Source organism: Staurois parvus, unplaced genomic scaffold (genome assembly GCF_062004578.1).
Source record: "Staurois parvus isolate SC_StPar_1 unplaced genomic scaffold, SC_StPar_1.0 ptg000165l, whole genome shotgun sequence".
Lineage (NCBI taxonomy): Eukaryota > Metazoa > Chordata > Amphibia > Anura > Ranidae > Staurois > Staurois parvus.
This window is the reverse complement of record NW_028317961.1, coordinates 11,488,967-11,514,268: the sequence shown is the minus strand read 5'-3', so window position 1 is coordinate 11,514,268 and position 25,302 is coordinate 11,488,967. Positions and strand designations below refer to the sequence as shown.

Sequence of the window (25,302 nt, the reverse complement as noted above, 5' to 3'; positions counted from 1 at the left end):
ACATGTTTTTTTTGTTAATTGCACGCAAATGTTCGGCCGCTCCGCGTCTAGGCCCAGACGCCGGGAGGCTGCACGTTTGTGTGCTGCTGGCGTGAAGAGGTTACGTAGTGGATGTGTATGGATTATTTTTAGAAAATAAAATGGTTTATTGTCGCTTTACTTAATGGCCAATGCGGTTTTCAGCTACTTTATCTTGGATGTTGGCAAGAGCCCAATCCCTGCAACTGTGAACAATTTACTTATGTTATTATTTTGATGTGTGTTGATGTCTGTGCTCTTCTTTTTTTTTTTTTTTGCAAGCTGTGTGAGTAATACCTGACTTCTTGCAGCCTTGATTGTGCATTATTTTCTGGTGCAAAAAAAATAGCAGTCTGCTTCTACTGTTGGTGGTCCATAAGGTGTTAAATTTCACACTTGTTGCTATTTTTTCAGAAGGAACACAGAATGTGAAGACTCTCAAAGTTTTCTGGATATAATCTTCTGGATAATAAAATGTCTCTTCTTCTGGAATTTATTAGACAGCTTTTAGAGTACCTGGGTGTTCCACCTGATAGGGTAAGTATAGTTTTCTAAGATGACATGAACATGACTGCCATGATATCTTAAAAATTACCCAAATTAAGGAAGCTGTGGTCAGATAAGGCAAGCAGAGGGCTTAGGGTTCATGTACATGGGGCGTTTGGAAAACTATTCTGAATGTTGGAAACTGACTGCTGGAAAACGTAGGTTAAAAAATGTCAGCGTAGCCGTGTTTGCATAACGCGTTTAGCCGCGTTTATGCACGTTTGCGTTTAGAAGCGTTTTTGAAAGATAACCTCAGGAGACCCTCCCAAATGCCCAGAATGCACTGAAAAATAGTAAATTCACTAAAAATAGGCTACTAAAATCAAGTTTTTATAAAAATGTATTCAATTTTATCAAGTCATGCATTATTTTAGCAGTGAAAAGCATTCATTAATGTTTCAGCTTTCAGCTGATTCACTCTGACAGCTGAATGTAAAAGCGAGAATTGCCGACAATTCAAAAATAATTTAAAAAACAGCGTGGGTTCCCCCCCCCCCTTCCATCCATACCAAGCCCTTGGGGTCTGGTATCGATTTTGAGGGGAAGCCCCACACCAAAATTAAAAGAAAAAAAAAAATGGCATGGGGTTCCCCCCCAAAATCCATACCAGAACCTTATCCGAGCACGCAGCCCGGCAGGTCAGGAAAGTGGGGGGGGGGGGCGAGCGAGGGCTGCATGCTCTGATAAGGGTCTGGTATGGATTTTTTGGGGGGGAAACACCACGTCATTTTTTTTTTTTTTTGGCATGGGGCTTCCCCTCAAAATCCATACCAGACCTGAATGGCTTGGTATTGATGGGAGGGGGAACCCCGCACCGGTTTTTAAAATTATTTTTTAATTGCCAGCAATCCTTTCTTTTACGTTCAGCTGTCCGTGGCAACCCCGCTGACAGCTGAAACATGATGGATGCTTTTCACTACTAAAATTCTGCATGACTTGATAGAATCGTGGTATTTTAGTAGCCTTTTATAGTGGATTCAAATGGGGTTTTTATAAAAAAAAAAAAGTGCTATGCGGTATCCTACCGCATACTTAGTGAATTGTGCCCTGGATATGGACCAGTCAAAAAATGCTTCTAAACGCAAATGCTTATAAATGCAGTAAGCCATGTTTACAAGTGTTTGGCATTTGAAACGCTGATAAAATCTACTCCTGAACACAAGTTTGGTGCATTAACTACCTGCTGACCGCAGATAGCCGAATGACGGTTGCACTGCGGCCGGCCAGTTCTGGGTGGACGTCATATGACGTCCTCCCAGAACGCACTCTCTTGCGCGCCCCCGGCGATCTCCGTGATCGCTGTGTCCTACGGACACAGCTGATCACGTGACGTGGTAAAAGGCCAATCACAGCGGCCTTTTACCACGTGATCAGCCGTGTCCAATGACACGCTGATCACCGGGAAATGCAAATGCCGGTTCTCGGCTGCACTTTCCTCACGCTGTCAGAACGTGAGGAAAGTGCTGCCGAAAACCGGCAGTTGTCAGAGCGGGGATCGGCACCGATCATCAGGATCACTGATCATCAGTGCCCTGATGATCGGTGCCCAGCAGTGCTACACACGAGTTCCACCCACCTGTGCCCAGCAATGCACCCACCTGTGCCCAGCAGTGCCACCCACCTGTGCCCACCCACCTGTGCCCAGCAGTGCCACCCACCTGTGCCCAGTAGTGCCACCCACCTTGCCCACCCACCTGTGCCCACCAGTTCCACCCACCTGTGCCCACCAGTTCCACCCACCAGTGCCACTCATCAGTGCAGCCCAGCAGTGCTGCCAGTCAGTGCCACCAGTCAGTGCCCAGCGGTTGTGCCAGTCAGTGCCCAGCAGTGATGTCAGTGCCACCTATCAGTGCTGTCTATCAGTACCCATTATCAGTGTCACCTATCAGTGCCACCAATCAGTGCCGCATATCAGTGCCACCTATCCGTGACACCTCATTAGTGCTGCCTATCAGTGCAGCCTATCCGTGCCACCTCATTAGTGCCGCCTATCAGTGCTGCCTATCAGTGCCCTTCAGTGCTGCCTATCAGTGCCCATCAGTACAGCCTATCAGTGCCCATCAGTGCTGCCTCATCAACGCACATCAGTGAAGGAGAAAAATTACCTGTTTGAAAAATTTTATAATAGAAACAAAGAAACTTTTTTTTTTTTCAAATTTTTTTGCACTTTTTTTGCTTATAGCACAAAAAGTAAAGTGCCCAGCAGCGATTAAATACCACCAAAAGAAAGCTCTATTTGTGAGAAAAAATAATAAAAATTTCATATGGGTACAATCTTGCATGACCGCGCAATTGTCATTCAAAGTGCGACAGCGCTGAAAGCTGAAAATTGGCCTGGTACATAAGGGGGTATAAGTGCCCGGTAGGCAAGTGGTTAAAAAAAACGACTGTAAACGCAACTGCCTGTAAACGACATAGTGTACATGGACACATAGGAAAACATTAGGAAGAGTTCAGGGGCTGCTGAAAAAAATGCAGAAAAGCACCTGAATGTGAGTTTATCAGCTGCAGTGTACATGAGCCCTTATCACCAATCATCCTTGTGGGCTTCCTCCAGCAGATCTCTTCCCTGTTACTGACTCTTTGCCTTGCTCCTTGTGTGGGAGCAGTCATCCATGTTGAAGTAAAGCTTTGCTTCTTCATGTTAGAGATGCCCCCCTTTCCCCCAATTACTGGGGATTGATGATTCCTGGGAGGTATTTTAAAAGCAAGTTTCTCCCACTTCCCCCCCCCCCTCCCCCCCATGACAGATGGTGAGGGATGGCTTGTAGCTTTCAATGAACTACGAGAACACTGGTGAGCGTTCTGGTAGTTCAGTGATCTTCCTACTCTCAGGTAACTGCCTGCCCGTACAAGGTATGGCCAGGCAGCTATCCTGAGAGTCTGCAGGAGCTGATTGCAGATGCAATGCTCTGCAGGATTTTTAGCGGAAAAAAAAAAAAATTTTTACCTGCAAAAAATGTGCATTTATTTATTTTTTCAAACGGGGAACTTGGCCTTAAAACACTGCTAACGTCATCATTCAATCATGTGCAAGCATAAATGATTTTTTCTTTAAATAGTTTCCTGGCACGTGTTTGGGTGTTCTTTGCAAAATTAATTTCCACCCTATTCAACGAGCTAATGGAAAATTCCCTTACAAGGTGAATAGCCTATATGCCTTTATTAACCACCTCCCGTCAGGCTGTTGTATATAAACGGCTGGATGATGGCAGTGCAGGGTCGGGTGGCCGTTTATAAACGGCCTCCCCGCTCCCTGCTTGTGCGCGCTCCCTGGGACACACACAGTGGAACACTGATCGTCGGACAGGACCTCTGTGTGAGGTCCCAATCATGTGATCACTGATTGGCCAATCAGTGGTCACATGCAGAATAGTAAGCAAGATGTCACTTCTGACATCATTGCTTACTACGTGTGAAATCTGTGAATGTTCAGAGGTCACATGGTACAAGGCTATTCACAACAGCCTTGTACCATGTGACAAGCTGTGACCAATCACAGCTCACACAGTAGTTCTCAATGGCTGCAAGAATGTAGCCAGAGAGAATGAGAAATGATTGCTTTTACAGCCTTTATGGGTGTAAAAGCAATCAGTGTAAAAATAAAAAAAAAAATCTTCATCACCCCCCACAAGTAGTACAGTGTCACCATGGTGACACTGTACTGCTAGGGTGACAGTATGTAAAAAAAAAACAAAAAAAAATAAATAATAATATAAAAAAAAAATGAAAATGTAAAAAAAAGTGTTTAAAAATTATAATTTGTGGTTATAAACTAATTTGGGTTTTTTGTTTTTTTTACTAAAAAGATAACGGAATACATTTTGGCCAATGTTTATGATGAAATATTATTTATTTGCAAAATTTTATAAGAAAAACACTTTTTTTTTAAATTTTTGGACTTTCATTTACATAGCAAAAAAAAAATAAAAATCCCAGTGGTGAATAAATACCACCAAAATAAAGCTTTATCTGTCTCAAAAAAATTCAAAAAATTCATATGGGTACAGTGTTGTCATTCAAAGTGTGATAGCACTGAAAGCTGAAAATTGGCCTGGACAGGAAGGGGGTGAAAGTGCCCAGACTTGAAGTGGTTAAATGAAGCATATTGTGTGCGGTCCTTTGGTAATGTCTGGAGCAACACATGAGGTCCCCTATATCAAGTATGGTAACAACTTCTACAATATTTATTGTTCATTTAGAAAAGTGTTTTGTTTTGGGGTTTTTTTAATTCAACAAATCTAGAGTTCACCTTAATAGTTAACTTCTAATAACTTAAATAGTTCTTCCTTTTTTGACAGTTTGTGCCACTATGGGAAAGGTATATCAGCAGACGTAGTTTTCTTCGCGCTCTAGCAAATCACCTTCCTCCAGTGTTATTTCAAGGAATTGATATACAGGTATTTGTTCTATTTTAATGTAATGCCTGAAATCAGTTTAATTTAACACACAATTTAGAACAGTTGGTTAAATCTCACTTTGTGTTAGACCAGGGGTGGGCAAACTTTTTGACTTGAGGGCCGCAATGGGTTCATATATTGGGCCCGGGGGCCGGACCAAGAGTAGATGAATGATGTGTATGTGTCATCCATAGTAAGTATAGTAATATTCCCCCATAGTAAGCATAGTAATTAATCCCCCATATAGTAATTCATCCCCCATAGTAATTCATCCCCCCTATAGTAATTCATCCCCCCTATAGTAATTCATCCCCCCTATAGTAATTCATCCCCCATAGTAATTCATCCCCCATATAGTAATTCATTCCCCATATTAAGTCCCCAAGTCCCCCCTGTGTCAATTCACTTACCTTTGCTCCGCGTGTTCCTCTCGCCGTTCCGGTGTAGCATGAAAATCTGTCTCCTATGAGGATCTGTCCCCCTCGACGTATCTGCGCATGTGTCAGTTTCAGGCATTAGCAGCTGATCGGCGATCTCCGGCACATGCGCAGATACGTCGAGGGGGACAGATCCTCATAGGAGACAGATTTTCATGCTACACCGGTCTTCAGGGCGGACTGTGAGAGGAGCCTAGCGGGAGCCTAGCTCCGTGGGCTGGATTAAAAGGTCCGCCGGGCCGTAGTTTGCCCATTGCTGTGTTAGACCCTAAAAGTGTGCCTTTGTTTTTAAAAGATAAGGACCAGGTTTTTTTATATACTGTATATAAGCTGCTATAATCAGACTGCATAAGGGGTGATTCCCTGTATTGCAGTGCACCTGTACCCAAAATATATTTTGTTTACATATTGTTACCTAGTAGTAAAACAGCTTCACAACAAGTACCATATTCGGAGAAACAAAACTAAAACCCGATTTCAGAGTTTCTTATGTGAGCTTTGAGAATGAAGTAATCCAGGGTAACTGCAGCTACAGAGGTTCGTTTTGGCTTGCTTTAAAGCTCAGTCACTAGTGTGCTTTTGTTGACTCTCAACCCAACTGTAAAGCCATCAAATGGTTGGTGTCCTAGCTGATCAATGTACAGCATCATGGCAGTGGAAGATCAAATTGAGGTTAAGATAGCAGCTTCCTTGGCTGTAAAGGCTAGCAGGATTTAGTCCCGCTTTAAAGTGTATTTTGGCGTAATTTTTTTTAAAAAAGAGAAAAATTCCCAGCTCAGCTCACTGACCAGCCTGCAACCAATCAAATTATCCTGTCTAACAGAATGGAAATAGAAAAAACACAGCGCCCAGGACCAACTCACTAACACCCTCTTTAAGTGAAATGCCATTGTGCACAGGTATAAAAACCAAAATTAATTTTTTCAAAATAAACCAGCGCAAAACACAAACTACCTCACAACAATAAGTTAGCTATAATGAATAATAACCATTATTATTCATTATTGCTCACTTATTGTTGTGAGGTAGTTTGTGTTTTGCGCTGGTTTATATTGAAAAAAATATCCTGTCTAACAGTTTGCATTAAAAACGGGTTTAGTTTGCACACATTTGCAAATACATGCTGCAGAGCCTCTTCACGGCACCTCAATATTCTGCAGTTCCTAGTTCTATAAATTTTGTGATCGTCCATAGTAGAAGCACATGTATCATAATGGATTGACTGAGGGCAGTTAAGCCTGGAGGGAGCCTACCCCTCTTTAAAGGCACAGGGGCGCACTGGACACCCAGCATATAGCATGTTGGCAGCCAAGGTGCCCAGTGCATCCCCTCACCAGTATAGCCACAGTACAAACAAATGGCCACTGCCCCAATCTATCAAACTGGCCTTCACAGCAAGGAGCACATGGAAGGGCAACTCATTTCAGACAATAAAACAGAAAAATTCCCTGCTCAACTTAACGATCAGCCTGCAACAAACCGGACGATTGTACACAGAGCAGCCCCAATCCTCGTCTTCTCTGGTCCCCCTGCCGACACTCCTGGCTCCTCCTTGTCCAGTGCCCCCAATAGCAAGCTGCTTGCTATGGGGGCACTGGTGCGTGCTCGCTCGCTCCCAAGCCCGACTCTATACATCCATAAGACATACCCTCCATTCTCTCCTCATTGGCTCACTGGTTGTGATTGACAGCAGTGGGAGCCAATGGCCCTGTTGCTGTCTCAGCCAATGAGGAGAGGGGGTCCTGGGACAGCCAAGACTCTAATGCACATCTCTGGATCGAGAAGGGGCTCAGGTGAGTATTGGGGGGGCGGGAGCAGCGCACACAAGGTTTTTTCCCTTCATGCAAATAATGCATGAAGGTAAAAAAACAGCCTTTAAAACCTCTTTAGGAATATGCAAATACTTTTATGTCCATAGTGTGAACACAGTTGCACTTTAACGGGTAAGTTCTGTTTTTAGGGTGGAACATGTAATGTTTTCCCAAAGCCCCCCCCCATGACAGAAGTACAGGGAGAAGCTCCCCATACTAGCTATCAGTATTTAAAAACAGCGCTGCCGTGCAGGGTTCCGCCAATACAGCCGCGTCATTCATTAATTCCTGACAGCCTTGGCAGCTGTTGGCTTGTAGTTCTCAATTAACTACCAAACTGCTGTGGAGTGCTGTGGTAATTCATTGAATCTTCCTGTCAGTACATTTGCTTGCCCATACAGCTGATTGCTGGTGCAATGCTTTTATGGGCTCCTGCAGCCAAAAATTATAAATGCACATTTTTTTTTACCTGTGTATTTATTTTTGTGCAAAACGTGAACTTCTCCTTTTGACTGATGTCTATTTGGATGCAATAAAGAGCACCTAAGTCCTAGGTGCTCTTTATTAGGACCTGAGTCCTAATGTTTAACCTACCAATAGAAGATGAAACGGATTACAGCTAGAAAAAAATGTAATATCCCATTAAAATAGAGCAGATTTTTCTGTGATACCTTAAATCAACTGTCCCCTGTAGTAATTATTTTTCACTGCCAGATGTGTTCAGACTGAACCCACTTCCTGTGAGCCCAAGCTGTCAGGAACCTGTCACCTGGGGCATCATCATCACACAACCAGAGCTCAGAGTACCACTACATTGAAAGGTTCTTACGAATAATTATGTGAGCACTTCTCAGCCCAAGAGGAAAGGCCTATGATAGCATCATTGATTTTGTACTCTTACTTTGTATTTTCTAAATATACAGGCTCACCTATGAACGTTTTATAAAATAGATATACTGTACATCGATCTCCAGCATATGTTTATTAGAATACCATTTGTTTTTGTTTTTTGGAGTTTTTTTTACAAAATATTTACAGAGGTTTTCAAAAATAACATACAGCACAAGATCTCAGTACAAAAGGTAATATACAATATCATTAGTGAGAAATCAAATCCATATAATACAATACAAGATAATTTGGGCCAGTGGGTCATAAATAGCAAGAGCAGCGCAACACAGAACGGCTACTGATATAATGACAGCAGAATAGGCCTCACGGCCAAGCTTCAGACAGACAGCTGTGTAGAGGAGTATTTGAACTCGCAGGGTCTGCATATCGTGATTAGTTGGGACACCGACGACCCTCCATTTAAGCGGTCCGTCAAAGGGAAGGTAAACAACAGTAGGGCTTTGTGCATGATACTGTAAGTGCTGAAACAGAGTATTTTGTCAGTCAGCTGACATGGCATCAGCAGACCACATGTGACTTCTTGCGCCAAGATTTATCCTGCAAAGTGAGAAGTTGAATATGTAAATGTAAATCTATAGGTATGACTCAATAATTATAACATAAACTTGTGTAATGCAAAAACATTTCTCCTGGACAGGAAGATAAGTGAATCTCTACAGAACAGGGTTTTTGTTTTTTTCTTTCAAGCATATAAGCTAATCCAGTTAATAAATCCTGCTGTACTTCCTGTTTCTAATATAGGATCTACAAATAATTGAACGCAAAGACTATGGATGTACACGCAGTGTGGTTCGAATCATTGGAACTTTACTGCCACTGGAACCTTGCCCTAGACCACATTTCGAGGTTTGTTTCATTTAGGTTGCATAAAGCAATGCAATTAAAAGTTAGCCTGTTGTAGATTTTAAATCGGCAAAGAAATATAAATTCGGAAATGCAGATACTGGCTAAAATTGAGCCTTTCATCCATTTTAAATGGTAACTTCACTTTCATTGGACAGAATAAAAAAAAAAATAGCATATGTAATTGTGACACAAGCCATATTGTAATTGAATGTTATTAAAAATTTCCTCTCCTTTTCAGTCTGCAGTGCTGTAATTTTTTTTGGATAGTTCAATGCAATATGGCAACCAGGAGGCATTCTGTACACACATGGCGTTTGTAACGTATCCAGAAATGTTATTTCCTGTTTATGTGATTTTCCCAGAAGTCTACGCTAAGATAGACAAGTCAGACTTTGTCAGTAAAACACATCAAATTTTAGACATCCTTTGCAACAAAAATATAATTTGTAGTGAGATACTCCAAAAAAGGTTAATCCTATCTAAATTGATGCAGACCTTGCAGCTTTCCTCATAAGAACACTGCAAGAGCATCTGCTGATCAATAATGAAAAAGTTACTCCCATTTAGAATCCGTATCCAGCAGACCTAGTAGAACAAGCCACTTTTTCTTCAGAGCAGAAACAGGAAGCTGCAACAAAATTTGTTGCAATCTTTGAAATGCACATTGATCTCCCAGAGGGTATTGTTTTTATTTATTTATTTTTTTCAACAAAATTGGAGTTACTTTTTAAACATAAACATCACATCTAAGTGCAGACTTCACAAAATGCTTGCTATATTACCTTTTATTAGCCAGAAAATCCTCATTTGTGCTTTTTATTAAATAGTTTTGCTTGGCTAAGCCTTGCCCAGCTGCCATCTACCTGTTTAGTGAGAGCTGAACCATGGCTTTTCCAAGTAGAATTGTCAAAGCAGAACTAAAGTTGGAAAAATAAAATTGCATAAAGGTGGTCTCTTTTATTCAAAAGAGACTTTCAATGCTCTTTAGAATGTACACTGAGCTGTGCATGCACTGCACTCCAGTGCATGCACAGAAATACATTATCCTGCTTTGGCCAATCAAGACAGCCGAATCCCAGGGGACAATGCTGGCGGGAGATCTCGTGGATATCAGACCATTAGAACAGAGATCAGTATTGCAGCCTTTAGTTTTGCTTTGAGGCTTCCATACACTGCTCAAATTTCAAAAGGTGAGTCGGGGCCATATCGGCACCACCCAGCTCAACAAATGTTCTAAGCTGATGACTTGTAGGGGCTTTGCGTGTATGCCATAAAACGGTAAAAAACTTCCGTACCCTATATTTTTAAAATCCCCTACAGGTCATTTTAGTAGCATCTAATGCTAGAATTATTGCTCTCATTCAGGCGTGCGTGTGGATACATAACATGTGTAAGGCAATTGCAGGTGCCAATGTGCATGCATTTTTGTATGTACGTGTGTGTGTGGGGGCTCTAAAGTTTTTTTTTTTTTCTTTTTTTTTTTTTTTAGTGCCTCGTTAAACTTTTTATATTCTACTATTGTTCATGTTTTTGTTTTTTTTACATAACTTTTATTGCTATAAAATAGGGGACTGATAGCACCCTATGTGATAACATATAGGTGACAGGTACTCTTTATTAGACATTCAGGGTCTATTAGATCCTAGATGTCACCTCTGTACTCTGCTACAGCTGGTGGAACACAGATGGTGTTCCATCAGCTGCTTCCCTGTGGGGGAAGTGATGGGGAGCATAGATGATCCCAGCCAGGGATGTGCCCCCTATTGTCGACAGGCTTGGCACAGGGCTTCCCAGCTCTGGCAGAGAAGAAATGTCTACCCACTGCTTGCTGATCTCCCTCTTCCCCCGATGGATGATGAGGTGTTGGGGATTCCCTGGGTCGAACTGCTCCTGCAGTGGCTGGACACAGCCTGACACTGGCTTCACAGTACCCAGGGAGGGAGGCGGGCAGAGAGTTGACACCAACACTGCTAAGATCCCAGGGATGCAGAAGCAGAGAAAGGGAAGATGGCCGCTAAAGGCTGATTTGAATGGCTGCAAATCTCCCCTATCCTCTGTGTGAGTCAGTGTGTGATCTCGGCTGCAGAGCGGGGAGGAGACAAAGGCAAGCTGTTCTATGAAATCCCCGCTCTGCACTACACTCCGCCGCCACAGCCAGATGGGCACAAGGGCCACACTCCTCACTGGGAACACCGCGCAGAAGCATGAAATCAGTGGTCATGGCTGTACCCTAGGCGGGCAGTGTGCCCTAGGAGGCTGCCTAGTGGTAGCGCCAGTCCTGGATGCAGTCACTATTTGAGTATTCTGACACCATGGGTGCTAGCTGCCTGAATACAGCAGCCAGCATGCAAGATTTCTATAAATATGTTTTCTGTTGTTCAGACCGTGGAATGAAAAAAAAAAAAAATCTATGTGCATTTGGCTAGCTTATCCTCTGCTGGATTATGTCAGCACATCCCCCTCTCTATCTTCATAACTTCTCCTTCTTTATATTCTAAGCACTATTCCTTTCCCATATCAGCTGCCCCTTCTGCTGTTTGAGTGCAGCATTGGCAACGTTGGCAGCCAGCTTCAAAGAGTTTAGGAGCTGGCTGCATTTCCGGTAGTATCATCTGGTATTTTAATGTATTTGCAGTATTTTAAAAAAGACATAACATGTATTGGAAAGCTGTGCTAAATATTTTTTTCTTCTATTTTTGCCCATATATACATTTTTTTACAATACACTACTAACTGGTATATGAAATGAAGCTATAAACATTGTCATTGCAAGCACAAGTTGTCTTCGTAATGACTTCATAAAATTTATGATAATACAGTGTTTTTCACTGAAAGTACATTATAGAGTTTTTGAATATGCATTATTAAATCTATAAATTCATGTATAATGTTCCCCTTTTTGTCAATCTGTTCCTAAAGCATGTTTTAGGCCCCAAAGTACTGGAACTTAAAGGAAAAGAAATGGTCTGTAGACCTGACATCCCATCCCTGGCTGATGCCCCATTTCTTGTGGATGATGATATTTTGTCTTACACAAGATTAAGGTAATATTTATGTCTTTTTGCTTATGTGGACAACAGTGTGTTTCTCAGATGATGATAATCCTAATCGCATCTTTCATTAGACATCGCCTTTCGTCAAATATGCCAGTGGGAGGATATCACTTGGCAAGACCTAGCGAAAAGAACCCAGGAACGACAATGATTATTCAGAGCAGCAAAGTTTTAGAAAATGTTTCTTTAGCACCAAGTGAACATGCAATTCAGAAGATAGCAGCTTTGGAAGATGAGCTGGTGCAGCTAAGAGCACAGATTGCTGCCATTGTCGCTATGCAAGAAACAAGAAGCACACATTCTTGTAAGTTGCTTGCAATTATTTTTGGCAGAAAAGTTTTTGGGTTTTTTTTTCTTTTAGTTTCTTTTAGGTAGCAACTTGTTAACACCTTCCCTTTTTTATGTGCAGGTTCTGAAGCCTTGTCATTCAGTAGCCCTTGTAATGCTCTTCCACCTCCACCTTTAACCTCAACACCTATTAATGCTCAGATTCTGCTATCTACACCTGCACCTCCCCCTCCTCCTCCACCTCCCCCACCACCACCACCTATCCCACCTGCTAAGATTAACTCTGCAAAGTCCACAATTGATCTCATCAAAGAACGTAAGGCAGTTCAAAGGCATAGTTCAAAAGAAGAAGATGCGGCAGAAAAAGGCCATTTCGAAAAGGTGCCCAGTATGATGGATGTTTTGAAGGATATGAATTCAATTACACTCCGTGCTGTTGAAAGGTAAAGATTTATCTATAGTGTTTTAAAGTAGAACTCCAGCCAAAACTTGTTTCCCAATTTTGAAAGTAGGTGGTAGGGTCAAAACTTCTGTATTTTTATTTATTCATTTTTATTACTGTCTGTTTCCCTGTAAAATACAAATTGATAGTATTTTCCTTATCTTAAGTAGAGTTCCTATCTTTGACAGCTTGTACCAGAACAGATGGACTTCTAGGTTTCCTACCCTCTTCCTGTACTGGTGTCCGCTGTGAAATTCCAGATTTCTACTGTTTCAGTTACAATGGTCACTAGACTATAAGTCAGTGATGGCGAACCTTTTTGAGCCCGAGTGCCCAAAACTGCAACACAAACCAACTTTTTTATTTCAAAGTGCCAACACTGCAATTAACCACTTGCCTACCTGGACGCACTGACAGACGGCACTGATCGGTGGCACTGCTGGGCATCATTGATGGGTCGCACTGATGGGCAGCACTGACGGGCGACACTGCTGGGCACTGACGGGCGGCGCTGCTGGGCAGCGCTGACGGGCGGCGCTGCTGGGCAGCGCTGACGGGCGGCGCTGCTGGGCAGCGCTGACGGGCGGCGCTGCTGGGCAGCGCTGACGGGGGGCGCTGCTGGGCAGCGCTGACGGGCGGCGCTGCTGGGCAGCGCTGACGGGGGGCACTGCTGGGCAGCGCTGACGGGGGGCACTGCAAGCAGTTAATCTCACCTCTGGCAGCGTCGGTGTGGCTTCCAACCCAGCAGCTCATTCCCATCCACTCTGAACACGTTGCCCCTGGCCCCGGAGCAGTGTGGGAGCCTCTTCCTCTCTTCCGCGCCAATCCCCGGGTACATCACCCCTGGTGCCAGAGCCGCATTGGAGCCGTTTCCTCTCGTCCACGCCCACCCTGGCCCCAGAGACATGTGGGAAATGTAGTTTGATGGGGGTCCAGTGTGGACGAGATCTGGATGGCCGGTCCATGCGCGCTCATCATGCTCTTCTTCCTGGCGTGCCCACTGAGATGGCTCTGCGTGCCAGCTCTGGCCCGCGTGCCATAGGTTCGCCATCACTGCTATAAGTTAATAGTTAAAGTGAAGGTAAAGGTTAACTTTTTTTTTTTTTTAAGCAAAAGTGTCATACTTACCTATAGTCTTGCACAGAGAGGCCCAGAACCTCCTCTTCTGAGTTCCCCCGCTTGCTATGTGGGCCGACATGCTAGCTTGATCCCGAATCGGGCTGTGTGGGTCTATTGACAACACACAGAATGACTCAGCCCCACCCCCACCCCCCTGCTCTCTGCTCACAGGATTTGACTGATAGCAGCAGGAGTCAATGGCTACCACTGTCTCAGCCAAGCCTGTGAGAGAGGAGAGAAGAGCTACTGCAGACAGTACAGGCTGGATCGAGAATGTATTTGTGAAAGTACTTAGATGGGGGGCGGCTACTACTGAGGTGTTTTTCTTTTACCTTAATGGAGAGAATGCATTAGGTAAAAAAATCTTTTTGCTTTTAGAACCACTTTAATTTATGGAAACCGACTGCAATAAAACCTGAAAAAAAATAAAACTAGAAAAACAAGTTTTGGCAGGAGTCCCGATTTCTTGTCATGTACAGCCCAGTTATTGGGCAAATTTGGCTTCGCCTGCTGTTGATTGCACATATGTAAGAGGAGTGGACAATTCCTTTGAACAGTGGTTCTTTATTTCAATATTAAATGACCAGGATGGTAGATACATACAGTATGCTACAGCTGAACAACCATGATCCAGAACAGTAGTATTTGTAGTGCTGTATAGGATGTGGCCAATTTGGCAGTTTGTCTTTAAAACATATGCATAATGAAAATTGCACCTTTTTTAGTGTGTTCAGTTAATATTACTTTTTTCTCCCAGGTCCCCAGGTGGTACACCTTTAACAAGAAAAGATAAGAAGAGGCGTTCTCTTAATGACCCTGCAGCTATTATAGCTCATGCACTGAAGCAAAAGTTTGCACACAAACATAAAAATGAGTCATTTGACAAGGAGAATAGATCTCGTGAGGAGTCTCCGTTCTCCAGTCCTGAGACACCAATGGTACAGTATATAGATACATTCCAAGAATATTTGTCTGCATGGTCCATCATATCTGTTTATTACAAATCCTCCAGTTTAAAACATGACAACTTAGAGGCATAATAGTTTCAATATGTTTTGAGGAGTCCTTAAAGTGTTGTTAAACCCCTTAAACATCATTTATAATCTGTAATCCACACTTACATGCTGTCAGAGCTGCTGACCGTCTTCCTTTGCAGGACCATCTATCATACAGAAGGTGAAATTCAATATATGGGATAGGACACTTTTCTTCTATGGGGTGGTTACACTGTTTTGCATGGTCTCTCCCAAGCAGGAAAACGCAGAGATGGCACAGAGAGGCTGCTCACTCACAAGGCAGCCCCTCTGCCCACCAGCTCATGAGTTTTTTTTTTTTTTTCTGCACTTTTTAAACATAATAACAAAATTATTCAAATTTTATGTTAGGCAAGGAGCAGACAAGAGAAGTTCATTGTTTGGGGTTTACATAGGGCTCCCCCCGCTTTTTGTGTGGGAAAAGCTGATGGCATTCTGATGTTCTTTCAAGATTTTTATTGTCTAAACTAAATTTTCAATTCACATGAAGCATTCCACGTGCTTTTTGGCCCCTTGAATACACCAGCAGGTCTCTAGTTTTTTTGTTTACAGCACTAAGCTTAATGAATACCAAACATTGATAGTCCCAAGTAGTTAAAGGATGAGTTCACCTTGTACTCATCCTTGTAACATGTTCCCGCCCCTGCAGTGGCTCAGCTATTCGAAACCCTCTGTGACTGTAGTATGGGGAGAAATTCACCCTTCCCAGCTGTCACTTTTTGAAAAGAGTGAGGTTATGCGGGGCTCTTCCCACACAACCACGTCATTCATTCAGAGTTTTTTGAAAGAATCAACTACAAGTACTGACATCCTTTGTGGATGTCGACTTGTAGTTCTCAATTAACTACCATGGTGCTGTTGAGCGCTTATTCATCGGAAGTGAACTTATCAATAACATCATCAATAATTCATTGATTCTTCCTGTCCGTGTGAAACTACCTGCCCGTATAGTGTACAGGCAGGCAGCTTACACCGACAGTATGCAGGACTCCTGCATAACACCAGCAATCTGCTGGTCACTGGTGCACTGCTTTCTAGGCTCCTACAAAAAAAAAAAAAAAAATTTTAAATGCACAGTGCCCTGATGATCAGTGTACATGTCCCCTCCTCGGAATGCCGATTACCGGCTCTCCTCTCCTCTCGAGCTGTCAGCGTGAGAGAAACCGGCATTTCCCTGTTTACATGTGGTCAGCTGTGATTGGACATAGCTAATCACATGACTGAGCCGATATCTTCGGCTCTTTCCGTGGATCAGTGATCCGCTGTGTCCGAGGGACACAGTGCACCGCCGATCGCAGCGCTGCGCGCTCCCTGAGCCGCGCATACGCGCTGAGAATGGGAGGACGTCATATGATGTCCTCCCAGAACGAGAGAACCACCTTGCGCCCGTCATTGGACTATATGGCGGGTGGGAGGTGGTTAAACAAAAAAAAATGCAGAGCCATTGTATACTTGTTTATTAAAATGATGGCCAACATAAATGTCTGGATAGGGGTACAGATTCCTCTGTGGTTTCTACACTGTCCGGAATCCACAGTTATCAAAGACAGAAAAATACAGTGGCACACTCTTGGCAGAAATTTAGCTTTGTTCTGAAGCTTTAAAGGATAAGTTCACCTTTGAAACATGTTACATGTTCCACCCGTTCTTTAGGGTGAAACATGTAACTAACATGTTCCCATAGCTGCAGCCGCGCCCGTGGCCCTTCCTTCTGACGGATAATACAGGGAGAAGTTTCTTCGTACTATGTCAGATTTGAAAACAGCAAGGCTGTGTGGGGTTCCGTGCACACGGCCACGTCATTCATTCATTGACTTCTGTGAATGAATGAACTTTGGAGCGCCGTGGTAGTTCATTGAAGCTTCCTGTCAGATTATTTGTTTGCTCGTACATCCTGTACAGCAAGCAGATATTCTGACAGGTCTGCAGTAGACCTGCATGGCATCAACGATCTACTGATCACTGGTGCAATGCTTTCCAGGCACAAAAATAATAAATGCACATTTTTTTACCTGCAAAAAAATGTGCATTTATTATTTTTGGCTAAAAGGTGAACTTATCCTTTAACATGACTTGTAGTTATCCTTTTTCAAAGGTTTTCCAAAATCGGTCATGTAAAAGATTGTCAAACTATGTTAGTTCATATAACTCTTTTTTTATCCATAGTTTGGGCGCCATCTACTGAAGCCAATGGGGCAGAGAGCTATGACAGAAATTCCAAGAAAACCGGCATTTAATTAAACTGTACCCCACATTCAATGAATTGCACTGAACTAATTTAACTGAAGATTGAAACCAGTCTACAACGTCTTATCAAGCTCTGGCTTACGACTGTTTTTAAACATGCCCAAATGGAAAAAAAAAAAAAAAGACTGCTTTACTGTAAGAGCTTATCAGTTTTGTTGATTTTATGTGATGTGGAGGTTGTATGACTTATGATCTATAAAGTAACCAAATCGTGAGTATTTATTGGAAAAATACTGACAGTCATGAAATATTCTCGGTACCACCATTTTCATCGTACCGTGCTTTTATGTCATGGACTTGTACAAACTATTCTGTTCTGCGTCGGCTACAAATATAACTGGTATCTCTGTTATATATGTTTACACTCCCACACGTCACATATTATCTTCTTTGCATAGGTGTTTGCCACCTTCTGTTTTTAAGCATGTGTGGCAATGGTTATAACGGCTGGTTATCTTGGCATGGGAAATGTTTTGCTTAATACAGGGCTGTGATATCCTTCTGACATTGCATAAGAAATCATTCCTTTGTTTTTTATGGTGTTACTTAAATGTAAAAGCTAGGTATTTGTACACTCTACCTAGTAATGTTTTTCTTGTTTTAAAATGGATCTATATGTTGTCCATAGAAGGCAAAGTAACTACTTTCCAGCCCTTCCCTGGGAGCCCAGAAAAATGACCAAGTATGCTTTTATTCGAGGGCTGGAGGGTAACATGTTTAAATCTGTCAGTTTTCAGATTCTCCAAATTTTTTCTTTTTTTTTTTTTTTTTTTTATATTTGTTGCTGTGATTCAGCTTCCTGTTAGAGGGTGGCTATGTTCCTACATACAGTGGGACCATGGAGATCAAACATAACTGTAACTCGTGTTCTCCTTTTGACCCAGAATCAGTCAACAGCGGGTTATAACAGGCTCTGCAGGGATCTCAACAATAATGTCGGAATCCACCCAGATGCCTGACCAATACCTGCCCTAGCCTTTCAACGCACACTGGGAACCAGCCGCTCCAGCTCTCTCCACAGCCCAGAGCTCCAGTGAGCACTGGAGGGCCAGAGCAAAGAGAGGAGACTGAAAGTCACAGCTCTCTGCTCAGAGCTGACCAAGAACTGAGAGAACAGCGTGATGTGTTCGCTCAGATCTCAGGCTTCGAGCCTGAGGGGAACAGCTGCATCATCAGACTAATGCTGCAGCAGGGAGGTAAATATATATGTTTTTGTTTTCCCACACTTCTCCTTTAAGTGGAACTCCAGCCAAAACTCTTTTTTTCTAGCTTTGCATAGACTTTGTTGGATATTTTATTGCTTGTCTCCTGATTCGAGAGATTTTTTTTTTCACTTTCTGTTTGGATTTTATTTAACTTCCTGTTCTTTTTCAAAGTGCAGAAATCCCATCTCTGATAGTTATCAGGATAGGTGCCACATTGGAGGATTTCTTGCCTCTTTCTATTCCAGTGACAACTGTCAAATTTTTAGAGCGCTCTCATTTTCTGTTCTGGTGAAGACCAGGGCAGTAAGAGAGATTGAATCTACCAATCGGAAACACTCTTTGTAAAACCAGAAAAAAGATTTCGTCTGGAATTCTACAATAAATGGTTATTTTGTGCACCATCCTAGCTCAACTGCACATTTCAGTTTACACAGATGTCCTAATACAAGGCTTTTTGGACTATAGATCTTATTCTTCTTTGGGCTTTTTAATGTATAGTTTTTATATTTTAAGTTAAAGCGGAGCTCCACCCAAAAGGGAAATTTCCGCTTTAATGCTTTGTCCCCCCCTCCCCATTAAGGATTGGCACCTTTGGGGAGCCGGGGGGGGGGGGGGGGGGCAGCAGCGGGTACCCAAATTTGACAGGTACCTGCTCCCACTTCCACTGCAATCGCCTAGGCGATCGGAAGCGGAAGTTGTCCTCCCTCCCCGTAGTCTTCTGAGACACGTGACAGGTCCCAGAAGACTACAGGGACCATTCACAAAGTACAGCGCTTCTCACACATACGCAGTGGGCAACTGGCTGTGAAGCGGCAAGCTGTCACAGCCGGGTGCCCACACTGAAGATGTCGGCGTCAGGGAGAGAAGACTGGCCAGTAAAACCAGCTGTGGTGAAGACACCACTGGACCAGGGGACAGGTAAGTGCCTGTGTTTTTAAAAGTCAGCAGCTACAGTTTTTGTAGCTGCTGACTTTTATTTTTTTTATTTTTATCAAAATAAACGTTGTTTGTTGTGTTTTTTTTTTTTTTTTTTTTTTAACTTGCAAAAACCAATGCAAAGCAACAGGTACTTAAGGGTACGGGACACTTGTGATTCGATCTCCTTCCTCCAACATAACAGTGCTGGTACATTGTGATTGAACACTGTCACCCACTTTTACTTTGGGTGGTGGTAGGGGGTGGGGAGCCCTTCACCCTTCATCCTTCATAAGCTCAAAGTTGTGACTTATCGGTTTCATCACAGGAGGAGGGCAAACGCAAGTTATTTGCAGCTGGGAGGCAGGTAACTGAACCTTTTCCTTTGAATAGGCAAAGCACAGTTTCACTTTAAAACACTTGTTCACAAATAACTACAGCTAACCCATGTCTGCCTAAAAAGGTTTTTTTTTGTCTGGATGATGGCTAATGTCCCCTATGTGTAGTTACAGAGAAGCATCTATGTTTTGCTCCTTGATGCAAGGGACCCTGTGCTGCCCCTTTTTATATATCTGCTTACCTGACACAAATGTAAGATGCACATTTTGTCTGAATAGTAGGTTGATTGTAAAAGGCTTTACCCACAACTGGCAACACAACTTCCAGTTCTGGTGTTGGGTATAGAGGGGAAACATTCTACGTGCTGGCCTTAGAAACTAGGATTGCATTTTCCATTGTCCTGTAAAGAACGTTTAGACCAAAGGTGTTTTTTAATTTTTTTTTTGTTTGTTTGTTTTTTCCTTAGTTGTACATCGCAGGACGGTGAAATGATCAATTATTAGTCCATTGGGTTATGCTCCACTTCCAGGTGATTGGACACTGGTAAATAAAAAAAAATCTCAGCCCTGTATAACCACTCCCACTTCCAGTATTTTTTCAGTTTTGCTATCGTGCTTTAGTTAATAAATACATTTCACTCTGCTGAGACAGTTTTCCTTTTTATTGTGTTTTTTTTTTTTTCTTTGCCATTTTGGATTTTCTCATTGGATCCCGGACACTGAGCATGCTGGACACATCCTCTTTTTAGCTCCCCCATTTGGTGTAACACACTGTGACCTTGGGCCTCAAGGTGGTGGGACGCTAGGAAGCTACCCCTCCCCATTGTGTTTGGTACTGTAATTAGCACGCCTCTACCAGGGTACAGTTAGCATGACTGATTTGACACAGGGAACTGGGGGAAGCCCATCACATGGCTGGTGACATTCCTTCTACAGATTCATTCATGGGGTAACAGGCTGGCTCTGGATTTGAATCAGCATCAGTTTTTTTCTTTACTCCATCAGAGGCTCTCTCTTAAAGTGCTTTTGCATTCAAGGCAGAATTTTACTTTTGCTTTGCCCAATGTGTTGGACAGTTGGCAGATATCCATAGGAATTTAAGAAATAAGTGTTCAGATCTCCAACTCCACAGGAACTGTTCTGAGGGTTACTCCTTTCACCCTTCCAAGAGTTGGAAGCAGGGGAGAAAGGGTCCAAGGAAGCAGGTTCCTCTGAAGCGAACAAATCTTCTCGAGAGAAAACTGGCTTTGAGCATTTTCCCATGCCCAAAAGGCTACAGTAGGACTCATCAAGGTGGTTTGTAAGAACTTGACATTGTCATTGCCACAGTACTCTGTGCCTAAGGTAACATGGTTGTGATCAGGCTCTTAAACCAGCTAAAGCCTTCATACAGAAGAGGACATGTACAGGGACTGACCTAACCCAGAAAAGGTTTTTGCTTTCCCAAAACGGTTCACGCCACAATATCCAATGGAATACAGTTCCAGCTGTGGACCCCACGGTGTCTTGCCCTCTTACAGTTCCAGTGAATGATGTTCTGGTGTTTAAGGACCTTGGTGGGTGGGACTGTGCAGCCTATGATTGCTTCTATTAGGATTTGCCGGGCCTTATTGGTTTGTCAGTAGGAATGACCAAGGAACCAGGTACCCTTGCGCAGGTTCCTAGCTAGACAGCACTCTTTCTGAGACATTGCACTTGTGTGTGTATGGGTTTGGAGCGTTTGTCTTATTGCTATCCTTTTGTCCAACACCTTAGCATCCTGTAGAAATTGTTCTCCACTGTATTGGATGTGGTTAGGGCTGTGCATGGTTATGGCTGTATGAGTATATCTTGCAGCCACATCCTTGTATTGTCTATCTGAATCTCTGTTCTGTGTTGCTTGAAGGCTCCCTGAAAAGACAGATTGTTTGTCTCTCAATCCACAATTGCTAGGTGGATTGGGCAAGTCAATACAACCTTCAATTGAAGCTTTCTCCCTCGTGTGAAAGCTGATTTTTGAAACTTCCTGGGCTGTTCAGCATCAGGTCTTACTTCCCTAGATTGGCCACCTTGTCTTCCACACATTGGTTTGCAAAATTGTACCAGTTTGCCCAGAAGATTCTCTAGGTGGCCTTGTAGGGGCCTTGGCTATTTGCTGTTTTTGCCGTTTGTTTTGCTGGCTAGACTACTCCTTACGGGATTGCTTTTGAACAATAAAAATTAACCATTTCATGTGTCCTGTGATGTAAAATGAATAAAAGTAGATGTTTTACTTACCTGTAAAATCATTTCTTGAAGAACATCACAGGACACCGGTCCTTTACACTTTTTCTCACTGCAGTATTGCTTGCTGACAAAACTGAGGCAATGCTGGGAGTAGGAGGGTTTATGCAGGGGTTAAGCTTTGCTGTTTGCCAGTGTCCAATCACATGGAGGTGGAGCATACCCCAGGTAGTCATTTCCAGTGATGTCAAAAATCCTATTTTCCCAAGTCCGTATGTAGTGTGCTCTTTCCATTGCACTTTTAGGACATAATGTGAAAAGTTAGTACCAATGTTTGTATGCTTTTCTGTGTTTTTTCCCTTACTGTTTTCATACATTGCTATCATTTTTGCAATAATGCTGCTTTCTTGCAGATGTTTTATAGCTTTTCATTATTAATGAGAAGTGCTGTACATAAAAACCATTTTGTAAATAATTTTAAAATAAAGCCTTACAGTTTACCTCTCAAAACATGAATTGTTTTTGTGGCCTATTATTTCTGCCTTTTTTTTTTTTTCTGGCTGTAGGTAGATTTTTTCCATGAGATTTCATTTTCTCATACAGTATATTTTATTTTCTAAGTTTGTCAGTTATACATTCTAAGACGTTACAGCAGATGTGTGAGAAATATTTTCATATCTAATTATGTATTCATCAGCAACACTTGTGTGCAGTTATATACAGTATGCTTTGCTTTTAATGTTTTTTTGTTTTGTTTTTTTTTGTGCTGAATGTTGAATTTAGCCTAAAGGGTTAGGGTTATGCTGAATCCAGGGAATGAGACAAAAATCTACCCTTGTGTGGGGGTTCATTTAGTCTAGTGGTAAAGGAAAACAGTGTAATACTTTTAATCCTGGCTATGGCAGGCTTCCTCAATCCAGGCAACTGGTCCTCTGTATCATTCTATGAAAATAGCTTCAGTGGTGCATGCTCCCCTTCTAACATACAGGGTTAATAGCCCTGTACTGTGCATGATGATGCAGAATGACCACCTAGCTTTTAAGGACAGTGTTGGCGTCTACTGTACAGGACCATGGGATAGGGTAGGTAATACACCCCTAGTCTAAATGAGCACACTGCAAGGGTAGATTTTGTCTTCTTCTTAAAGTTAAGCTTCGAACAGAGCCTAAGTCTACTTTCAAACTGAAAAAAAAGGTCCAAGCACATAGGCTCAAAACTGTATTGCTCAACTGGCCGGGGAACGCGGCGCTCTGGAAATGACATCACTACAACCGAAGAAGAGGCAGAAGTGGAGCCCTGGAAATGGAACACAAGCTCGGCTGGTAACCGTGACAACGCGTTTCGCGCGCATACGCTTTGTCAAGTCTAGGGATCAGTGGTTACCAGCTTTATTTATATGAATTATATGAACAAGTGGGCTGGCCATCAGCAGGGGAGGGGCTGGAGCGGACATTCCCCTTGCCAAACTATTATACGCTCAAGATTAAATACTGCAATGTGAATATATATATATGAGATTTTAAAACTGTGCATATAACTAACATGGGTTATAAAAAAAAAAATATATTAAAAAACATTTTCGCTCCCAGTAAATTATCAAAAGGGACATGAATATTTGATGTGGATGCACATGTTTATATATATTTATTTATTTTTTCGTTATATATACAGTGGGGCAAAAAAGTATTTAGTCAGCCACCAATTGTGCAAGTTCTCCCACTTAAAAAGATGAGAGAGGCCTGTAGTTGGCATCATAGGTAGACCTCAACTATGAGAGACAAAATGAGAAAAAAAAATCCAGACAATCACATTGGCTGATTTGGAAAGAATTTATTTGTAAATTATGGTGGAAAATAAGTATTTGATCAATATCAAAAGTTCATCTCAATACTTTGTTATATATCCTTTGTTGGCAATGACAGAGGTCAAACGTTTCCTGTAAGTCTTCACAAGGTTGGCACACACTGTTGCTGGTATGTTGGCCCATTCCTCCATGCAGATCTCCTCTAGAGCAGTGATGTTTTGGGGCTGTCGCTGGGCAACACGGACTTTCAACTCCCTCCAAAGTTTTTCTATGGGGTTGAGATCTGGAGACTGGCTATGCCACTCCAGGACCTTGAAATGCTTCTTACGAAGCCACTCCTTCGTTGCCCGGGCGGTATGTTTGGGATCATTGTCATGTTTGAAGACCCAGCCACGTTTCATCTTCAATGCCCTTGCTGATGGAAGGAGGTTTGCACTCAAAATCTCATGATACATGGCCCCATTCATTCTGTCCTGTACATGGATCAGTCGTCCTGGTCCCTTTGCGGAGAAACAGCCCCAAAGCATGATGTTGCCACCCCCATGCTTCACAGTAGGTATGGTGTTCTTTGGATGCAACTCAGCATTCTCTCTCCTCCAAACAACGAGTTGTGTTTCTACCAAACAGTTCTATTTTGGTTTCTTCTGACCATATGACATTCTCCCAATCCTCTTCTGGATCATCCAAATGCTCTCTAGCAAACTTCAGATGGGCCCGGACATGTACTGGCTTAAGCAGGGGGACACATCTGGCACTGCACGATCTGAGTCCCTGACGGCGTAGTGTGTTACTGATGGTAGCCTTTGTTACGTTGGTCCCAGCTCTCTGCAGGTCATTCACTAGGTCCCCCCATGTGGTCCTTGGATTTTTGCTCACCGTTCTTGTGATCATTTTGACCCCACGGGGTGAGATCTTGCGTGGAGCCCCAGATCGAGGGAGAGTATCAGTGGTCTTGTATGTCTTCCATTTTCTAATTATTGCTCCCACAGTTGATTTGTTCACACCAAGCTGCTTGCCTATTGCAGATTCAGTCTTCCCAGCCTGGTGCAGGTCTACAATTTTGTTTCTGGTGTCCTTCGACAGCTCTTTTGTCTTCACCATAGTGGAGTTTGGAGTGCGACTGTTTGAACTTGTTATCAGTATAAAAGACACCTGTCCACAACCTCAAACAGGTGCCATTGATACAGGTAATGAGTGCAGGACAGAGGAGCCTCTTAAAGAAGGTACAGGTCTGAGAGCCAGAAATCTTGCTTGTTTGTAGGTGACCAGATACTTATTTTCCACCATAACTTGCAAATAAATTCTTTCCAAATCAGCCAATGTGATTGTCTGGATTTTTTTTCTCATTTTGTCTCTCATAGTTGAAGTCTACCTATGATGCCAATTACAGGCCTCTCTCATCTTTTTAAGTGGGAGAACTTGCACAATTGGTGGCTCACTAAATACTTTTTTTTCCCCACTGTACACATATAGTTGTAAAATAAAATCTATATATATTTTCACATTGCTGTATCTATCTTGTGAGTGTATAATAGTTTTGCATATTTTGGATAGTATGCAGTATTTAATCAGAATTACAAGGGAGGAGCTGATGAATGACATGAAGAGAGCTGGGACCACAGTTTCAAAGGTCACTGTCGGTAGAACACTATACCTTCATGGTTTCAAATCGTGCATTGCACGGA

General features: G+C 42.6%; 1 protein-coding gene across 1 annotated transcript; it reads left to right on the top strand.

Annotated features, from left to right (window-relative positions):
• Positions 1-435: 435 nt before the first annotated feature.
• Positions 436-22,329, top strand: MTFR2 (mitochondrial fission regulator 2). The gene is made up of 8 exons (XM_089676207.1): positions 436-555; positions 4,866-4,964; positions 8,866-8,970; positions 11,890-12,014; positions 12,095-12,331; positions 12,455-12,754; positions 14,630-14,810; positions 17,073-22,329. The coding sequence occupies exons 1-8, from the start codon at positions 493-495 to the stop codon at positions 17,145-17,147; spliced, it is 1,185 nt and encodes a 394-aa protein (XP_089532333.1). The 5' UTR covers positions 436-492; the 3' UTR covers positions 17,148-22,329.
• Positions 22,330-25,302: the final 2,973 nt, after the last annotated feature.